Source organism: Lasioglossum baleicum, chromosome 2 (assembly GCF_051020765.1).
Source record: "Lasioglossum baleicum chromosome 2, iyLasBale1, whole genome shotgun sequence".
Taxonomy (NCBI): domain Eukaryota; kingdom Metazoa; phylum Arthropoda; class Insecta; order Hymenoptera; family Halictidae; genus Lasioglossum; species Lasioglossum baleicum.
The window spans coordinates 14620113-14637139 of NC_134930.1; the positions used below are offsets into that span (position 1 = coordinate 14620113).

Below are 17027 nucleotides of genomic sequence, written 5' to 3' on the forward strand. Positions count from 1 at the left end.
GAGACGCTTGAAGAAGAAGAGGCCGTTTGCACGTCAGAGGCTCGCGTAGTCTCTCTCGGCTGAAATCGATTTTATGAACGGTTGCCGCGCGTTGGATAAATAAGCCCCCGGCTTCATTAATCGATCGTAATTCAATAATGGGACGGAGGATATTTTCGAACCTGTCGAAACCGCCGCAAACAGCTGCGCCTTCTCCAACGCGTGAATCTCCGACGAGCTTCCCCCATTCGTTCCCCTAATTTATTAGCGTGCTCGGATCGAACATATCCAAGATGCAACGTGCAAGCTTAGTTCCCGCACGCAGAGAAATCCACGGAAATCCCGAACGATCGCGGATAGAACGCTTACGAGCATGTCAGCAATTTCTTGATTGCTCGATTAGGTTGCCGCAAAAATAATTGCGGTTCTCATCGGTTTAAATTTTAGCGATTTTTTAAGATTTTTTAAGAGACAGTAATCTGGCATATTTTAAAAAGAATTGTTTGTTGCATTCGACTAAAATTTTGTACAGAAACGAATGAATTCCCGGTTCGAATTTGAGCGATTTTTTCGACGTTTCATTGCATTGCATTCATGCATTTCTTACAATTATGTTTTAAGAGACAGCAATCTGGCTTAGCAACCAGTGTAGCATAACCAATATGCAAAGAAGAATTTGTTGCGTTCGACTAAAATGTTGCACGCGAACGAATGAATTCTATTGCAGAAGTTACGAAGACGTGTCCGTGCAATTCTGCGAAACTGGGACCAGTTTCTTTGGCATTTTACGAATCCCGATACAGAATCCGCGTATTCGAAAGTATTTGCGCGGAAGGGAATTCGGTAAACAACGAGATCGGACTGGACGAGCACGGCGAGTAATTAAAATCGATGAAAATCGATATAGCTGGCCTGGTCATAGAAAACACCGGACAGCGCGGGAAATTTTATACGCGGCGAATTTACGTTCCGCTATGAAAATGGTCGGCGATACCCGAAAATATGCTCACCACCGAGCCGCACCACCGGCTGGTTTCGTTGTATTTACCGAAAAGCAAACACCGTGACGCGCTCGCTCGCTCGGATGCTCTTTCTTCTCGTGGCACGTTTTGAACTATAACGATCGGCGGAGTATTTTCTGCTCGGGCGAGCCGCGGTTTACCTTGCAATAAGGGCACGCCAGCCCATCCGCTGGCTTCCAGTTATATGCCTGACTTTTGGGACGTATTCGGGACGTATGTTTGCCGACACATTACACGTGGCTCAGCGAGGCTCAACTATAAACGCCGAATCACGTGTGTCCTTGCCTCTCCCTCCCGACCTCCATCCCTCTCCACAACCCCATCTCGCGTTTCTGCGTGTCTTCCGTACTATTTGCTCGGGGCTCATGCGCTCGCCGTGACGTGCATATTGTATTTGTACATAAGTACACTCACTGGCATTAATATCCGGACACTCTTAAAAGGACGATCATTGCTTTCACATCGGTCCGTACGACTCTTTCTGAAAAGTTCCTTGAATAAAAGGACCTTGAATAAGTTCTCGCTGTTTCTTCAAATATGGCAGTAGCAGTACTCCGTTCGTGGAATTTTGAATGGTAACACACATGCAAGGCAGTAGTGTATCTAACCTTAAATTTCAGTGTATGGTAGTTCACTTTAGTGTAAACAAAGTAATTTTTTCTTAGTTCTGAAAATGTCTACTTTTGTGCGAAATAAAGTGTATTTGCGGGGAATTTTATTGCACTACTTTATTCAAAAGAAATCTGCAGATGAAGCACATAGAATTCTTGTTGAGACTTATGGTGACAATGCTTTGTCGGATACGACATGCAGAGACTGGTTTCGACACTTCAAAAATAATGATTTTGAACTTGAGGATAAAATTTGAAGACGAAAAGTTGGAGGAATTACTCGAATTAGTGCTAGTGATGGGCAATACTTTGAATGAAATGTTTTTGTTCCTTATAATTTAAATAAAGCTTTTATTTTGTAAAAGAAACAGCGAGAACTTATTCAAGGTCCTAATATATGACGTGAAAAGAAAATTGAAGAAACAGAAAAGAAATTTTAACAAAGAGCCAGGACTCGCCTCGCTGGCGTTCCGAACGAGCTGAAGAAAAACAGAAATCCTGGAGGCGAAATAATAGCACGTTTACAAAGTTCAAGCATATGTTTTCCGTAAAGAAAAAATGTTATGTACATACTGGGTAATTAATAATGGGTATTTATATTTACCTTTACTTTCCATTCACCTTACAGGGGACCTTTCTAAACTGAAAACTTTAATTTTTCTTGTGAACAAAACTTCCAAATTTATCCCCGGCTACTATACTGGCCGGCCCTCTGAAGGTAAATGGTTTACCGATCGTTAGGATTTATATGTAGTTTTAATTGTATCCTAACATATGGTTCCATTCTACCTTTTCCTTTTTATCTATAAGAACCATTGACAATTTTTATTTTGCACAAAGATCCGCAGTCTAGTGATAACGGATTGACGCTTCGAAATTCTTTTAATCGTCTTACTGTTTTATATTTCCCGCAGCCATTTTTGTAATAAATGCACGTAATCCACAGTCTATGAATAACTTTTGGGATAGGTGGCTTCTAATTTCGTTTACCGGCGCGTACGCAGGGGTATCGCGCGGCGCAACACTACAACGAAATTACGTGGGGAAACGCGCGGGCAAATTAACGTTATTTAGCGCGGAACGCGATCATTGGCTCGCGAACACTCCAAAGAATGCACCCGCCCCTTCTCAACCCTTCTCTCCCTTCGGCGTTCGCCCTTCCAGTCCCGGTCCTCGCCATAGCGTTCGCGCTTTATTAAATTCACCAGCGTGTTCCAAGAAGCGGGCGCGCGGCGCGCTCGCGCAAGATCTGCTAATACGGAAGAAGTAACATTAAAAACACCGTGTTGCGCCTTAATGCAGCCTTACGCGGCTCGCATAACGACCGGCGGGCACGTGAACCGTCAGGCTAAAAATAAAGGGCTCTCCGGATCGTAAAGTGTCCTGTACACTATATACAGAATGTTCAAGCCAGCCTAGCCCCTGCTAGCCAGCGTTTTCTCTCTCGTAAACGATAAGTACACGGAAAAAATGAACGGGGGATAAACTTGCGCGCCGGTTTTTGTCCGCAACGTAACGGACTATGGAAATTTCCCGCGATCGTTGTATTTTGTTAGGGAAGCCCTTGAATCTTGTAAACGATACGCTTCTTTTTCTAACTTTTTATTTTCCCTTAGCCGCGCGTTAAATCCTTGTACCCTCGTCGAAAATAGTGGCATTAAAGGTCCCGGAATAATACTTTTTCTACTTTTCTCTAATACTGCTTCTATTGGATCGGCAAGAAAGTAATTTCGGTATTTTAAGGTGAAATAAACCCGAATTTCTTTATTCAAAAGGGTGAACTTTAATCAATAAAATCTTTTCTTATTTACTCTTTTTTGCAAAAGATGATCGAACAAACGGTAAGATATCTTATCCATTCAAGTTTACTCTGCTTGAATAAAAACATTGAGCTCTTAAAATACCGAAATTACTTTCTTGCTCGTTCGAATACATTTATTTCGGCAATAATGCTCCACAGTCATTTCAAATAAGGCAACGCGAAACAAACCAATTCAATTATCATCCGATACGGGGTCGGGTATATCGGTGTGAACCACTTCTTCATTTTTCATTACTTTTTAATGGGACTTTCATTAACTTATTTGTGGTTTTATTCTGATTAAAATGACACTAAACACGATGTAATTTGAACTGTATTTAGTGGTTTAATTTTGGCCTGAGCAACTAGAGCAACCTACCAAATGCGATAGTATGGAGTAAGTTTTAAAAATAGTAGAACCACGCGATCTAGGAAACCGCACGCTCCGAGATTTAGATCAAGACTTTACTGTAACTTGAATCGACATACACGCATCAGCGGAAACGTAGTTCTAAATTAAAAAGTCTAAAGTGTGATTGAAAATGGGAAAGTAGAATTTTAAAATGATATCGTACTCGGACCTAATATAACAGAAAGACAAAATGTGTTTCTCCGTAGTGTTGTTACGTTACAGTTGCACGTAGAATGAAGTTGGCATGCAAAATCGGCCATTTCCTCGAGTTCCCGTGCCGTATCGAAACGGAAAAGAACCATAAGGTGTCGCGTCAGTTAGCTCGGGTTTCTGGGACTGTTCGGGCCTCGTTAAACCTTTGAAAAGCGTGTTAGCCGCGTTATCGGGGAACGTGATACAATGCCAGGCTCCTAAATGAAATTACCGATATTATCGTGCGGAAAGTGAGCCGCTGCCGTCACCGCCACCTCCCAAGAGCACGATGGAGCGCACTTCATATTCATGGTAATTGCTTGAGCCGAGCGCGAGATGTCGAGCATAGTTTATAATTAATTCATTGGATGAAATTTTACTTGCCGTACCTAGTATGCATTACCTGCGTCCTCTGGCTCCCTCTCCACCCTTCAACCACCATCCTTCTCTGGCACCCTCTCTCCGAACCGTCGACTTTATTAACCCCTAAAACGAACCTATCCCTTAATCCGATCTCCTCCTTTCGCTATTCAATTACGTATCCATCGGACGCGGAGCAAGTTCACGTTTCTAGTTCCGCCTTTCGAAGCGGTCAGAACCCCCGAAAGTCGAATCAACGATATTATCGAAGTTTGTTTCGCTAACTTTCGCATTGAACAGCGGTAATTCGAAGCCGAACGAGTCTTCGGCTCGTATTACTGTCACGCGGAAAATATTGAGTTGTGTAATAAATTCCCGCGTTTTTTGTATTTCATTTTTTCCCCGCAATTTTGCGTTTTGTTAGGTAAACTGTATATATGCATTCGCAAGTCTTCTTCTTGCTCTACAAACCTATCTGCTTCAATTTTTCGAATTAATTAATTTTAATCAATTTTCAGGCTTTTTCAATGGAAGTTCCAGGAGGCAGAAATATTCATTTTCGACATCTGCTCGACATCTCATTCGAGTTGTGTGGCACCCAAGCTTCAAGTTTTTGAGTAAAGCCCATGGGATGAAGATGGTTGGCGATGGTAAGTGATAGAATTTAATACAAAACCCAATATGTAACGATTTTCACTGCCAGATTAAGACTTTTAAAGGCCCTAAGTTATGTGTAGACTGCGGATCTTTATGCAACATCAATGTATGCATTGATTGCATGACACAGGAGTCAAATAGAAATTTCTTTCTTCTTTTAATTGTCTTATTAAGCTGAAACCAATACGTCGATGTCTTTAAATCTTCTTAATATGTCCACTGCTTTGAATTGTGCTTACCCATTTTTCTCATAAATGCATCAAATCCGCAGTCTAGTTTGGTGCCATTTCACGAACAACTTAGAAAAATTTAATTGCCGACAACTTTTTGTTGCACCAGTTTTGTCGCGCGTATGATTCGGCGCGTTCTCGAGCTGTTTGCGCTAAGCACCAGTCCCGAGACAATCGAAAGATGCGATATCCTAGTAGAATGTGCGGCAGCACGCGCTATTAAACGGGAACGGTTTACGTAAGCGGTTTACGTCTCGCTGCAGAGAGAAAAGTTGCCGACACGCAATTACCGAATAACCAAGTACTTTCCAGTTCGGAGCCATTTTCGCGAGAATTCTACCGGAAAACTGTCTATCGCCGGAGTTTTGCGCGAGCAGCGGGTTTTTGAGGACTCGCCGTAAGTACCGTTGCGAAGCCACTTGCAAATGTATGAAAATCTTATAAGCGACCCGGCATATCGCGAACTTATTTCTAGAACATCATTATCCGGAAAACGTGCACTGAATTTAATCTTTCCAGAAATTTCGTATAAAAAGAGTTATTTAATCGCAACAATTATTGACGCGAGAAGTCATCATAAATTAAAGTAGCTAAAGTGACATACAACGAAAGATCTTCGAACAAAAAGAATATTTGCATATTATTTCCGAAATGTAATTGACAAGAGGGTATTTGAAAACATTCAATAACATTGAAGGACCTTGGCACGTTTACTATAAGTCTCACTCGTGAAAGATGTAGTCCGTGATCTCGAATGATTATAGTCACTGAATTCGTAATGGCAGAGACTATCATCGTAGGTGTTCAAAAAAGGGTGCGTCCATTAAAAAAAAAAAATGAAAGTGACCCGATATCTCTAAAAAAATGACATAAAACAAAAACTTTTTGGTATAGTGCCAGCCCCATTATATTCTGTAGAGCTTTTTATAAAAGTGATTTATTATAAGAGTTATCCAAATGTACCTTTAGAGGATGTTGAATGAGAATATCTGTCAAACGCCATGTTTGTTTCTTGTCACATTCTTGTATTTCTAACCTACAATGATAGACAATTTTAACAATGGAGTCGTATACGATTGCAGAGCGTGTTAAAGTTATTAAAATTTATTTTGCAAATCAGTGTTCAATAAAAAATACCCATCGTAAGTTACGTGATGTTTTTGGCATACATAATCGTCCATCAGAGCAAACAATTCGACATTTGGTTAAAAAATTTGATGAAACTGGATCTGTTCGTGATAAATCAAAGCCTGCCAGACCAAAAACAGCTCGTTCGAATGAAAACATTGCTGCTGTTCGTGAAAGTGTTGCTAATGATCCATCAACATCAATTCAGATATCGTCAAGACAGATATCGTTTTTCACACATAATTGTCATAGATGATACCTGATAATTAAATAAAAAAAACCAATTAAATTAAAAATAGTATGTTTTTTATTTTTAAAAAAACTTCCTATAGTCTATTTTGGATAACCCTTTATGTTGCTCGGTTTACATTCGGAAAGGTACTGCTGTGTAATAACATGCGTTGCCCTAAATACCTTGGTAACAGCCGTAAACCACAAACTACTACAGTTTTGGCCAGCCTGACTTTTAGATCGTCCTCGATCTTTCGTTGGAACAATCACTCTTAACTTGCAAGCACTTACAACAAATATTAACGTTACACAATTCAAACAACAACAAATATAACATCTAGAGACATTTAATGTATCTTTGAAAACAACAAGGATGTTTGAGGCACTACAAACGTTGGGCTAGTCACCCTGTATATCGACAGGAAATTTTTCAAGAATTGTTGGAAACGTTTCGCTGTGATATTCTGTAATCTGATTGCTGGTGAAACAGTGCACCCTCGTGTTAATACGTACAATACTAAGTTAGGCCTCGAGTAGGTAGCTGATACACGGCTCGTCGTAAATGCAATCAGGCTAGCAACCGAGGAGTCGTGACAGTTCCCAGTCCTCTTTCTCGACGATCCCGCTACGCAAGGTACCCCAGAGAAATAGGGCAAGAGAGCAAATTACCGAAGTTCCTTGCTGGATGTTCAAGTTTCCCTCGAAACGTCGGATTCGTCGCGTTACTATGGATCGGATACCCTCAACGACGAAATATCCCTGAAAGGAAGCGTCCTTAGCTGGTGCGCGTCGGAAAGTCTGACCCGGGTACAGTTTCATCCGAATTTCCACGTTTCCCTTAATTATTCCCACTGAAACAATAGCTACCGAATGCAATTAATCAGTGAAAATTAATGTAAGACAGCAAGAGAGCTTCGAAAACTGTGAGATCACGAAAAATTAGCTCGGAAGCGAATTCGAAATACCTGTACGTTCTTTTTCGATAAATGTATTCAGGGAATACCCTTCGGTCCCTCTAAAAAATTGTACGAGCGTCCTCAAGGTTTGTGACAAGCGAAATTTGATTTAAAAGGGGGGCGTCGATTTTATTTTGCATTAGCCCCGGGAACTTTTCGAAAGGCCACGTGTTAGAAACGAACGGAGAAACGAGGTTACGCGCGTACAGGCAACACGTCACACGGGCAACTTACGAAAGCTCAATTTTTTATTGGGGTCGCCCGAATGCCACGTTCGCGTTAAATTTTAATTTAGGACGCTCGCGCGCTTTGCGCCACTTCGCACCTCTAATTCGATCGTATTCGGATATAATTCGTCGAATCGATGTCGCGAGAGAGAGAAGAAGGCGAGGGAGAAGAAAGCGAGAGGGTGGTGATTTAAAGTCGAACAATTAAGAGCGTCATAGTCCTCTTTTTCTTGTTTCTTTTTTTAGCAGAGTCTGCGTCGTTTCGAAAATTCATCGGGTTCAAGGGATATTTGTGACGAGGACGCTTCTCGTTACGTTTTATTCTCTTATCGGTGACCTATATCCATTGATATTAGCCGATACGAAGCGAAAGAACGACAAGCCGAGGACCGACGAAAAGCACAGTTTCGTCTGGCCTTTATCCCTTTTACGATACGCGGCGATGGACGGCTGGCTCGGTGGAGAGCAGTCTTTTTACATTCTTGCTTAACGGTGCTGATACGCACTTTAATACCGCGTAAATCATCCCCTGGAATAGTCCCATTCACCGGTGCAGCTCGTCGGCGGGAAGTCGATGCTCCACTTTTCCATTTCTTCTCGTAAATTGCCGGTTACGTCGATTTTAAATTTCTGTTTCGATTCGCGGAACGTAAACTGGAACGACCCCGGCGTTAACGCTCGCCTCGCTCGCGCACAGATCGGACGATCCGATAGATCCGTAATCATCTTTACGCGGGCCAGTTCAGTGTTACTTAAATCTGCTGTTTAATCGAGCGAAAGGAACACTAGTCTCTTCCGGGAAGGCCGAACGAAGTAAAGGGGGGACGACCGGGGCCGAGATAACGCGAAAAAAATGGTGTCGGATTTACGATATCTTGATCCATAATACTAAAAAATATCTTCCTCGCCCGGCGAAGTAGTAATCCCGGCCGGATGTGCCAATAAATCCGCGCCTTGCCCCTGTAGTTATTGCTTAATAGGAGAGGGGCTCTCGTCAAGGCCGAACACCTTCATCTTTGTTGACCAGTATCTTGTTCAGTCAGTGCCGCGCGCTTTTAAACGAGTGAACTCCGCACACTAAAACTTGGATCCCCTGTACTACAATTTAAAGTTTCATCATTATTTTGTCGAATTGTATAACATTACATTCAGAAAAGTTGAGAATCTTTGGTCCCTTGAGTGACAGTTCAACCCTAAACATTCAACAACATTGAATTCATATTTTAAATCTTATATTTACATTTCCTCTATCCGTGGCCTTGAATGACCTTGAACAATTATAATCACTGAATTCGTAATGAAAGGGTTTAGAAGTGGGTGGTTTTTTCGAGTGAAAGTTCAGCCAAATTCAGTTACATCTTACTTTTCTTACGTCGAATCTATCTTCTTGGAATTCAAAGATGCCAGCGCGGGAAGTAATGAAATGTTTATTTATGTAATATTTCGTTGAAATGTGTGCGTAGACCGTAGACCGTACCCCGCCGAGCAGGCAACGGCGGAACGAGCGTTAGCAGGTAGAATCGTCGAAGGTTTGCAGTATCTCTCGCCGATACCCGAAGGGAAAACAGATATTTGTATGCAGAGTTTATTTTAGTATTCCCAGCAGCGGGCGGTTCTTCTCTCAGGATGCGGAAAGTTTAACGAGCATCTTCTTGTATATGATTTTTCCGGTTCCCGGGTGGACGCTTTAAAAGCTCATGCGTAGTCGATTCACGGATTATATCGGTAAAAGTACACGCGGTCGGTTCGCGCGGGGCAGGAATATATTCGCTTACCGGCGAAAACGCGCCCTTCCACCGATCGGGTCTCCCGCCCGATTTCCATGTCCGCATGATTTATTTATGCCGACCTACTAGGAAACAGCTAGAATTTTATAGCAGCGAACTTTACGAGTTGCACTCGAAACCGTTCGTGTTTCTTCGGCGTTCTTTGAATTTCATCGTGTCTATGGGTTCGATCCCGCCCGATCTTAACAAAAAGAAAAGTACCATCGCGCGGCCCCTCACAATCCTGCACGAGCGCCGAACTTCTTGTTCGACAATCGCGGTTTTCGATTCCACCGCCAAACAATTGAAACATCAAATCAATCTCAAACGAGACGTACAAAAGATTCGGCCGATCGATCACAAAATGCTTTACGAATTTTATTAGTTAGACTCGTAACGAAAGACAATATTTTCCAACTAGTTCCTGTTGCGCGCTACGGACGCAGAGAATTTTTATTTGGCATGAAAATCCGCAGTCCAATAACCGTCGTGTATCACGCTTTCTATATACCTGAGAAAATATTCGAGATTAGAAATACATCGAACGAAATGAGCGTGTCAGGATCGGGGCCAATAGAAATCCGCGTGGGTCTATCGGGGCGGTCGAATCGAAATAACATTGACTGAAATCGTCGAGCCAGCTGCACTAGGGTCGAACGAGTGGAAAATTAGAGCGGATCGACGACCATCGAGAAGTCAAGAGTCTTTCCAACACCCAAGTACAACACTTTTCGCGCGACGAAGGTCGAGAAGCGTCAAAGGAGGGCAACGCACCCTTGATCGCGATGAAATGTTCCCTGGGGGAGACGGGAGGGGGGCGAGACGCAAATCGATCGCTCGTATCGCAGCAGCAGCCTAGGGCCTCGTTATTCTCGAACGTACTTGTCGAGGATCGCGCGCCCTGAATTTTCAATTAGCTCAAGAACCAAGAAACCGCAACGATGCGACGCCGCTTTTCGGAAACACAGAAACCCAGCTCCGTTGTCTGGCTGTGAACGCGTCGATTTACAAAAATCCACCTGGAAATCGAAGCGAAATTCGTTTTTGAATCGATCCTTAGGGTAAATTCTTGCTGGAGCTGAGATAGAAGCTGCAGGAGCGTCATGCAGAAATATCTGTGGGTTCATACCTACATCGGGATATCAATTGATTTGACAATACATTTTTTAATTTTTCTATCTATCAATCTATCAATTTATCAATGTTTCAATCTATCTGTCTACCAATCTATCGTTTCTATCAACTATCAATCTATCAATGTATTTAACAATCATGTAACAATACATCAATCCTTGAAGTCATCGCATCGGTTTAGTAATACGTACATCAATCTACCAATCAATCTATCAATCTTCAGGTCATCGCATCAGTCTAGTAATCAATCTATCAATCTATCAATGTGTCAATATATCAATGTTTTACCCGACCACTCTAAAAACGTGTGAATGTATTAAAGCATTAATCTACGAGTCTCTCTATCAATATAATAGGTATCTATCTATCATCAACATGTGAACCTTTCTGAGCTGCGACGCGTTACTCGAAAATATCTTTCTGCGGTGTGTTTACAGTTACTATATGCAAAATAAAAATTTCTTACCTGAATTGCAACAGACTGGAGTGAAATAGACATTTATTATCTTCCCACTATGTTTAGTAGATTGAAAATAATATAATAGTATGTTTACCTGTTTCAAATGTTTTTGCTATTTTAAATTACACCTACTTATTTTTGTCATAAATGCATACAATCCGCAGTATAGTAATAACAATAGCACAGTTTCGTTCGCTCATTAATTTCTCTACACCCTTCGAATAAAGAGAACGGCGGCAATAGCGACGGAAAAGTAATATTTGGCTCTCGTCGCTTGTATCGTTGGTCATCTAGCGAGCGCAGCTCTGCTTCAACGTAAACAGTTCTATTGAGTTGCCCGGAAATAAATTGCGGTTTTGGCACACGGTATATAAACGGGGTAGTTTCGCTTAAAATGAATTCACGTAGTCGAAGTAATTTCCATTACATTCTATACAACGGGTTGCAAGATCGTTCCTAACGAAATCAGAACTTCTAGAATTAATAAATTCCGAATTTTAGAAGCTTGTTGTTTCTCCTATGACATTAATTGCGCCACTTATTGTACTCGATCTCAGTGTACTCGTTTCATCTTCGAGATGAACTTCCATTTCACGATCATATAAAAGGATAATTTGCTTTCTCGAATGAATATAGACCGAGCGAAACATTAAAACGATAGAAATTTACGGTTCGCGTAATATCAGAAAATGTCAGATATACTACATACAAACAGCTCTCGGATCAGAAAGCCGCAATTTATTTCAGTACAAGGCAATATAATAAAAAGGTAGAATTTACTTACACGATTCGTTTATCGCAGCACCAACGTAAACGTACCCTTAGGTCTCGGCGAACAAACTACCAGGGCGAGCTATTTTTCGAAACTTTTATAAACCGCTTTAAGAAGTTCGACGCGCGACTTTGCCACAATGCTATCGAAATTTTAAATAATTTATGCGCGCCGCGCGTTTCCTGCTCTCCGGCGGAACTTTCGAGGAACATTTGCATTCTCCTTTTCAGTTTACTATGGCAGCTGCGCGTTCGGCAAAATGGCGAACAATTTTTAGGCATAGAAATCATTCGACTACAAATTTTATATCTTTACTCAAGATTATCTCGGCTCGTCTCGACTCAGAGTTACAAACATTGTCCTTAAATCAAAGTCTAACAGAAAGATTATCGATGATCTGAAAGAGGTAGATTCAAAAATATACAAAATATCAGTACCTCTATACCAACAGTTTCTCTTTTTTATGCATGTCCTTTCTTAGTAATTTATGTTAAGTCTTTGTTATATTGTAAACATTTGTGCAAATGGACCTCGGTCCGTTCATAATAAATAAATAATAATAAATAATAATAATAATAAAAATAAAATTGATGAGTAAAGAATCGAATGGATCTGCCTTGCTAGGGTTAAAAGAGGAAATCCGTAATATTTTCGTTAATTTTTCTTCCTCAGAGTCTACTCGAAAAATTAGTGTTTTGCATAAAGGTCTGGATATCATCCATCGAGTATTCTTTGTGGATGACACGGACTCAACATCGAGAGAATATCGCGTTCGCGTTAATATCTTGGCTCGCGGAATTGGTTGCGTGCTCCTGACAGGACGTTCTCTGTCAGCCCTTTCGTGTCGACCGATTACCAGAGGCAACGCACAATCTCCCGATATTTATCTTATTTACGGTAACGCGTGCCGTGACAATCTTTCTACAACATTTGTCGATCGAGCGTGAGCCTGCTCGACAGCGGACAAGGCTATTCAACGTGGCACTGCATCGTCTATTTCTATCCACAGGAAAACTTGTTTTCGACGACTCGCGAGTATCGTATAGCTTCCTTCGAGTATCCTGCGTTGCTCCCGTTTCCACGATCCTTGGTATTTACACTGCATTCGAGAAGTCGCTGCACTTTTTCCCAGACAGTGCGACACGAAGTGATACTTTCGTTGCCGGGACGAAGCATACGTAGATTTTATGCATTTATGGGAAAAATGAATGGATGGAATCGTCTGCATACTGGGTCGAGCAAGTTCATACAATTTTTCTTTCGACTCTTGCGTTTCAAAATGAACTAAAAAAATTGAAAATACTCTTCCTCGTTTTTTCCAGAATGCATGAATTTTTATCGCTATGTGTTGTGCTGATTTGATTGCATGTTCAATTGTTTTCCATTCGTTCAACACGTGTTTCGAGAATTCATTAATTTTTATCGCTATGTGTTGTTTTGATTGAGTTGCCTGTGTCATTGTTTTCCATTCTTTCAGCACGTGTTTCCAGAATCCATTGATTTCTATCGCTGTGTTGTCTTGATTTAGTTGCTTGTTTCATTGTTTTCCATTCTTTCAACACGTTGCCTTTCAAACATGGATAAAGTGCTGAATTAGGATCGTCATCCTCAGTTGAAAAGTTAATGTAGTCGTATAGCAGATCATATACACGCAAAGACCTAGACTCATTTCAGCTTTGATCAAGTAATCATGCGAAGCTTCTGGTATCTGGATGATTAATGTTTCCATTTGAGGTGGTCTCAGCACCTTATAACTGGAGTGTTAGAACACCATAGAAAATATATGCGAAACTACAGCTTCAATGATTACTGCTTCCGTGAAACATTGCAACTGTTCACTTCTCGAGAACGAAGAAGCCAAGCAACGTTCCGAGACGCGACGCATTCAGTAAGGGATTGAAGAGTGGTAATTACCGAACATTATGAGGAAACGAATGGAAGAAAGAATAGCTTGGGGTAGAATGGGGTAATTGGTAACCCAATTTTTTCGTAATTGTAATACTCGCGGGAAGAGAAAAGAGAGAGAGAGAGGAAGAAGCGAGGAGGCTCGATTCAGCGAGGGTGTCCTTGTCGGTGAAATTGCGTTCGCAGTCATTCCGAGGGAAATATCGAGAGGGTCGGGATCCCGAGGATTTTGTCCTAAGCGTACCATAAATCGAAAGTTTTCTGCTTGCCGCAATCGTACGGCAAATCGGATTATGAAATTGAATAGTCCTGGAGCCAGCCTTTTCTCCCACCACTTCCGTCCCTTCTCAACTGTTCAGCGAACTCCCACGTGTGTGTGTGTACGAGTGAGTATGAGAATGTGTTTGGATCCGAAGGAGGAGAAATTTTACCTTCCGGCTGTGTTGCGGCAGGATCCGCCGCGGTTTATTTGTCTTTGGATCGGTATGTTTCGCCCCGTCGATGGATACAGAATATTACGTTAAGTAAATACCGCAACAAATACGGAACCGAAGAAAAACGAGATCGAGTTTCGGTACCATCCGCCTTTCCGTCGCATCGTCCGCCGAATCTTGACCGTAAGTGGGTTCAAATCGGCGAAAGTTCACTGTATACAGGAGACGCGATTCCACGTTTCGAACGTTTCCAGTCGAATCACGGATCGACGGATCTCGCGTAAACAGCTCTCGATCGGGACGCTCCGCCCGGAAATGTTTGACCGCAGTCTCCCTGACGATTTACCCTCGTAATTTATCGAACAATAAATATTTGGCGAAACCACGCGAACACGATCCTGCTACCCACCCCTCCTCTTACGCTCGATCGTTAAACCCCACTTTTCGGGTCTTTTCCCCTGTCACGAAAGTAGTCGCACCCTTCCACAATTACTGTGCTGCTGGTGACCACAATAGCGATGCAAGACAATACAAAACAAAGACCAAACAAAATTATTGGAGTTGTGTTATGTCGATGTATGTTGTCCAGCATTTTACGTATTTATGAGTGAACACATGCCTTGCACATAATAATTGTACCGCCGATTTTATGGATTTATAATGGAGCTGTCCAAATGCTATTTAATGCATTCGACACGTGATCGATTGTAAATGTTAATAAACAGCCTCGAGTGCGACAAAAAGACCCAGATAATTTCTTTTTACATCCGAGAAACTACATTTTTTGACGGATGATTTGTTCGAGGGAGAACGACGAGGACAGGGTAAACGAGGAATCGACGTGCACGGTAGTTCGATCGACTTGTCGAGCGAAAGGTGAGCCGTGAAGGTAAAAGGTTTGCTGACAGAGCTGCGTTGCGGAAGAGCGAAGTAACTCGCCGCTCCAGTTCTTTAAACGGAGCTTCAAAACTTATTTCGGGGCTGCTCCCCGAACGGGGGACTGGATATGTTCGTACTTGTTCCGGCCAATATGGTTCTCGCGACTCCGAATAGGTTCGGTACGAGCGCGGCACGTCGGAGAAAAACACGCAGACAGTTCTATCGAGCACGGTTATCAAACTACCAGCGTAAAAGTTTAACAAAGTTAGCATGCGAGCCCCTCCAGCTATCGGTTCCTCGCGATGCTTCGATTTAACGACCATCTACAGGGAAAAAGGGAGAGAGAGAGACCAGGGGGAAGTAAGATGATGAGATCCTTGCAAGTTGTAAAAATTCGAATCTCCACTTTCGCCCTGAGTTGGGCAAAATTTTATCCGGATAACGAATAACGAATGAAATGATGAAGTAAATAGCACATTTTTGAAAATGGAGCACATTGGAAGAGAATTTTCACCGTTATTTTCGATCACTTATTCGTTTTGAGAATTAAATGATCCGCGTATACAGATAATCGTGTAACAAAATGTTCAATTTTGCTTGCACGCATTGTTTTAAGTCGTCGATATTTAAAAATTGTTGATTTTCTTCATAAATTACTGGACCAAATTTTTAACGCTTTCAGTGGCAAGATAATGCATTGAACGAAATCAAAATTTAATCTTTATATATAGTTAAAATCATATCGTGTTTGGCGTTATTTTAATAAGAAAAATGCCACAAATAAGTTGGTGAAAGTGCCATGAAAAAATAATGAAAAATAAAGAAGTTTTATAATTGGATTGGTAGTGGTTCACACCGATATACCCCGACTCATTCTCGGATTATGCGACATGTTTATTTCTGGGCCCCTCGCAGGGTATGCCCCACAGTGGAGGGGATATTCATATTTCTTAGAAAGTACAATTTCCGTCTTCTTGGATCAAGGCTTTATTGTATCCAGTGTTGAGCAAATTTTATTTCAAATAATAAATAAACGTGTGATTTTAATTGCAAATAATAACTAAACTTTTATTTAAATAAATTATTATTTCTTATTTGCAAATAAAAGATTATGTATTATATTGATTGAGGTGGAAATCAAATAAATAGTTTTTAGTCTTCTCTTGTTTCTTGTATTTTTTTATATAATGAACACGTGCGCGTTTCTTGTCTGCTATAGCAACCTTTTCAGGTATACCGCCAGTGGTCGGGTGCGTCTGGAGGGCCTAGCTGCTGATAAAAAAATACAGTTTAATTTCTCATTTGTCAATACAAATACTAATTGAAATTGTATTTGTAAATAACAATTAACTGTATTATTTTAAATAATTCATTTAGACTTGCTCAAATAATAAATAAGTAACTTGTTATTTAAATTTTGATTTAAATAATTATTTATTTAAATAAATTTATTTATTGCCCAACACTGTGTGTGATGTATTTAACAATTTCACAAGTAGAACCTACACAATCTGCTGAAAAATGAAATTGCCACTTGCAATGTATATGAAGCAGATGCATTTTCTAATCTGTTCTTCTTCTATGAAGCCAGAGCAACAACAGACAGATGCTACACATCTACATCTTCTTCAGGCACGGTATCAAAACTATCGCGTCGTTTCGCTCTGTAGAAGGCTACATCGGGATGGTCGAATGGTTCGGAAAAAACGGTGCGCAACATATTATGAAAAATAAAGATGGTATGTCGATAGTTTCAGGTCGGCGGCATCGACGCCGAAAGGAGCGTCTAAATCTCCGCTCGAGAAACTCGGTCGGAGCCTCGAACATCTAGCATTCATTCGCGAATAGCGATGGATAAAAAAGAACAACGG

General features: G+C 41.3%; 1 protein-coding gene across 2 annotated transcripts in view; it reads left to right on the forward strand.

The window, feature by feature from the left end:
* The window catches only part of LOC143221692 (uncharacterized), a 148525-nt gene that overhangs the window by 47368 nt on the left and 84130 nt on the right, over nucleotides 1–17027 (forward strand). For both annotated transcript variants that reach the window (XM_076447130.1, XM_076447131.1), the window contains exon 2: nucleotides 4896–5027. In XM_076447130.1, the coding sequence (XP_076303245.1) occupies nucleotides 5009–5027 (19 nt within the window). In that variant the 5' untranslated portion in view covers nucleotides 4896–5008. The remainder of the gene's footprint in view (nucleotides 1–4895; nucleotides 5028–17027) is intronic.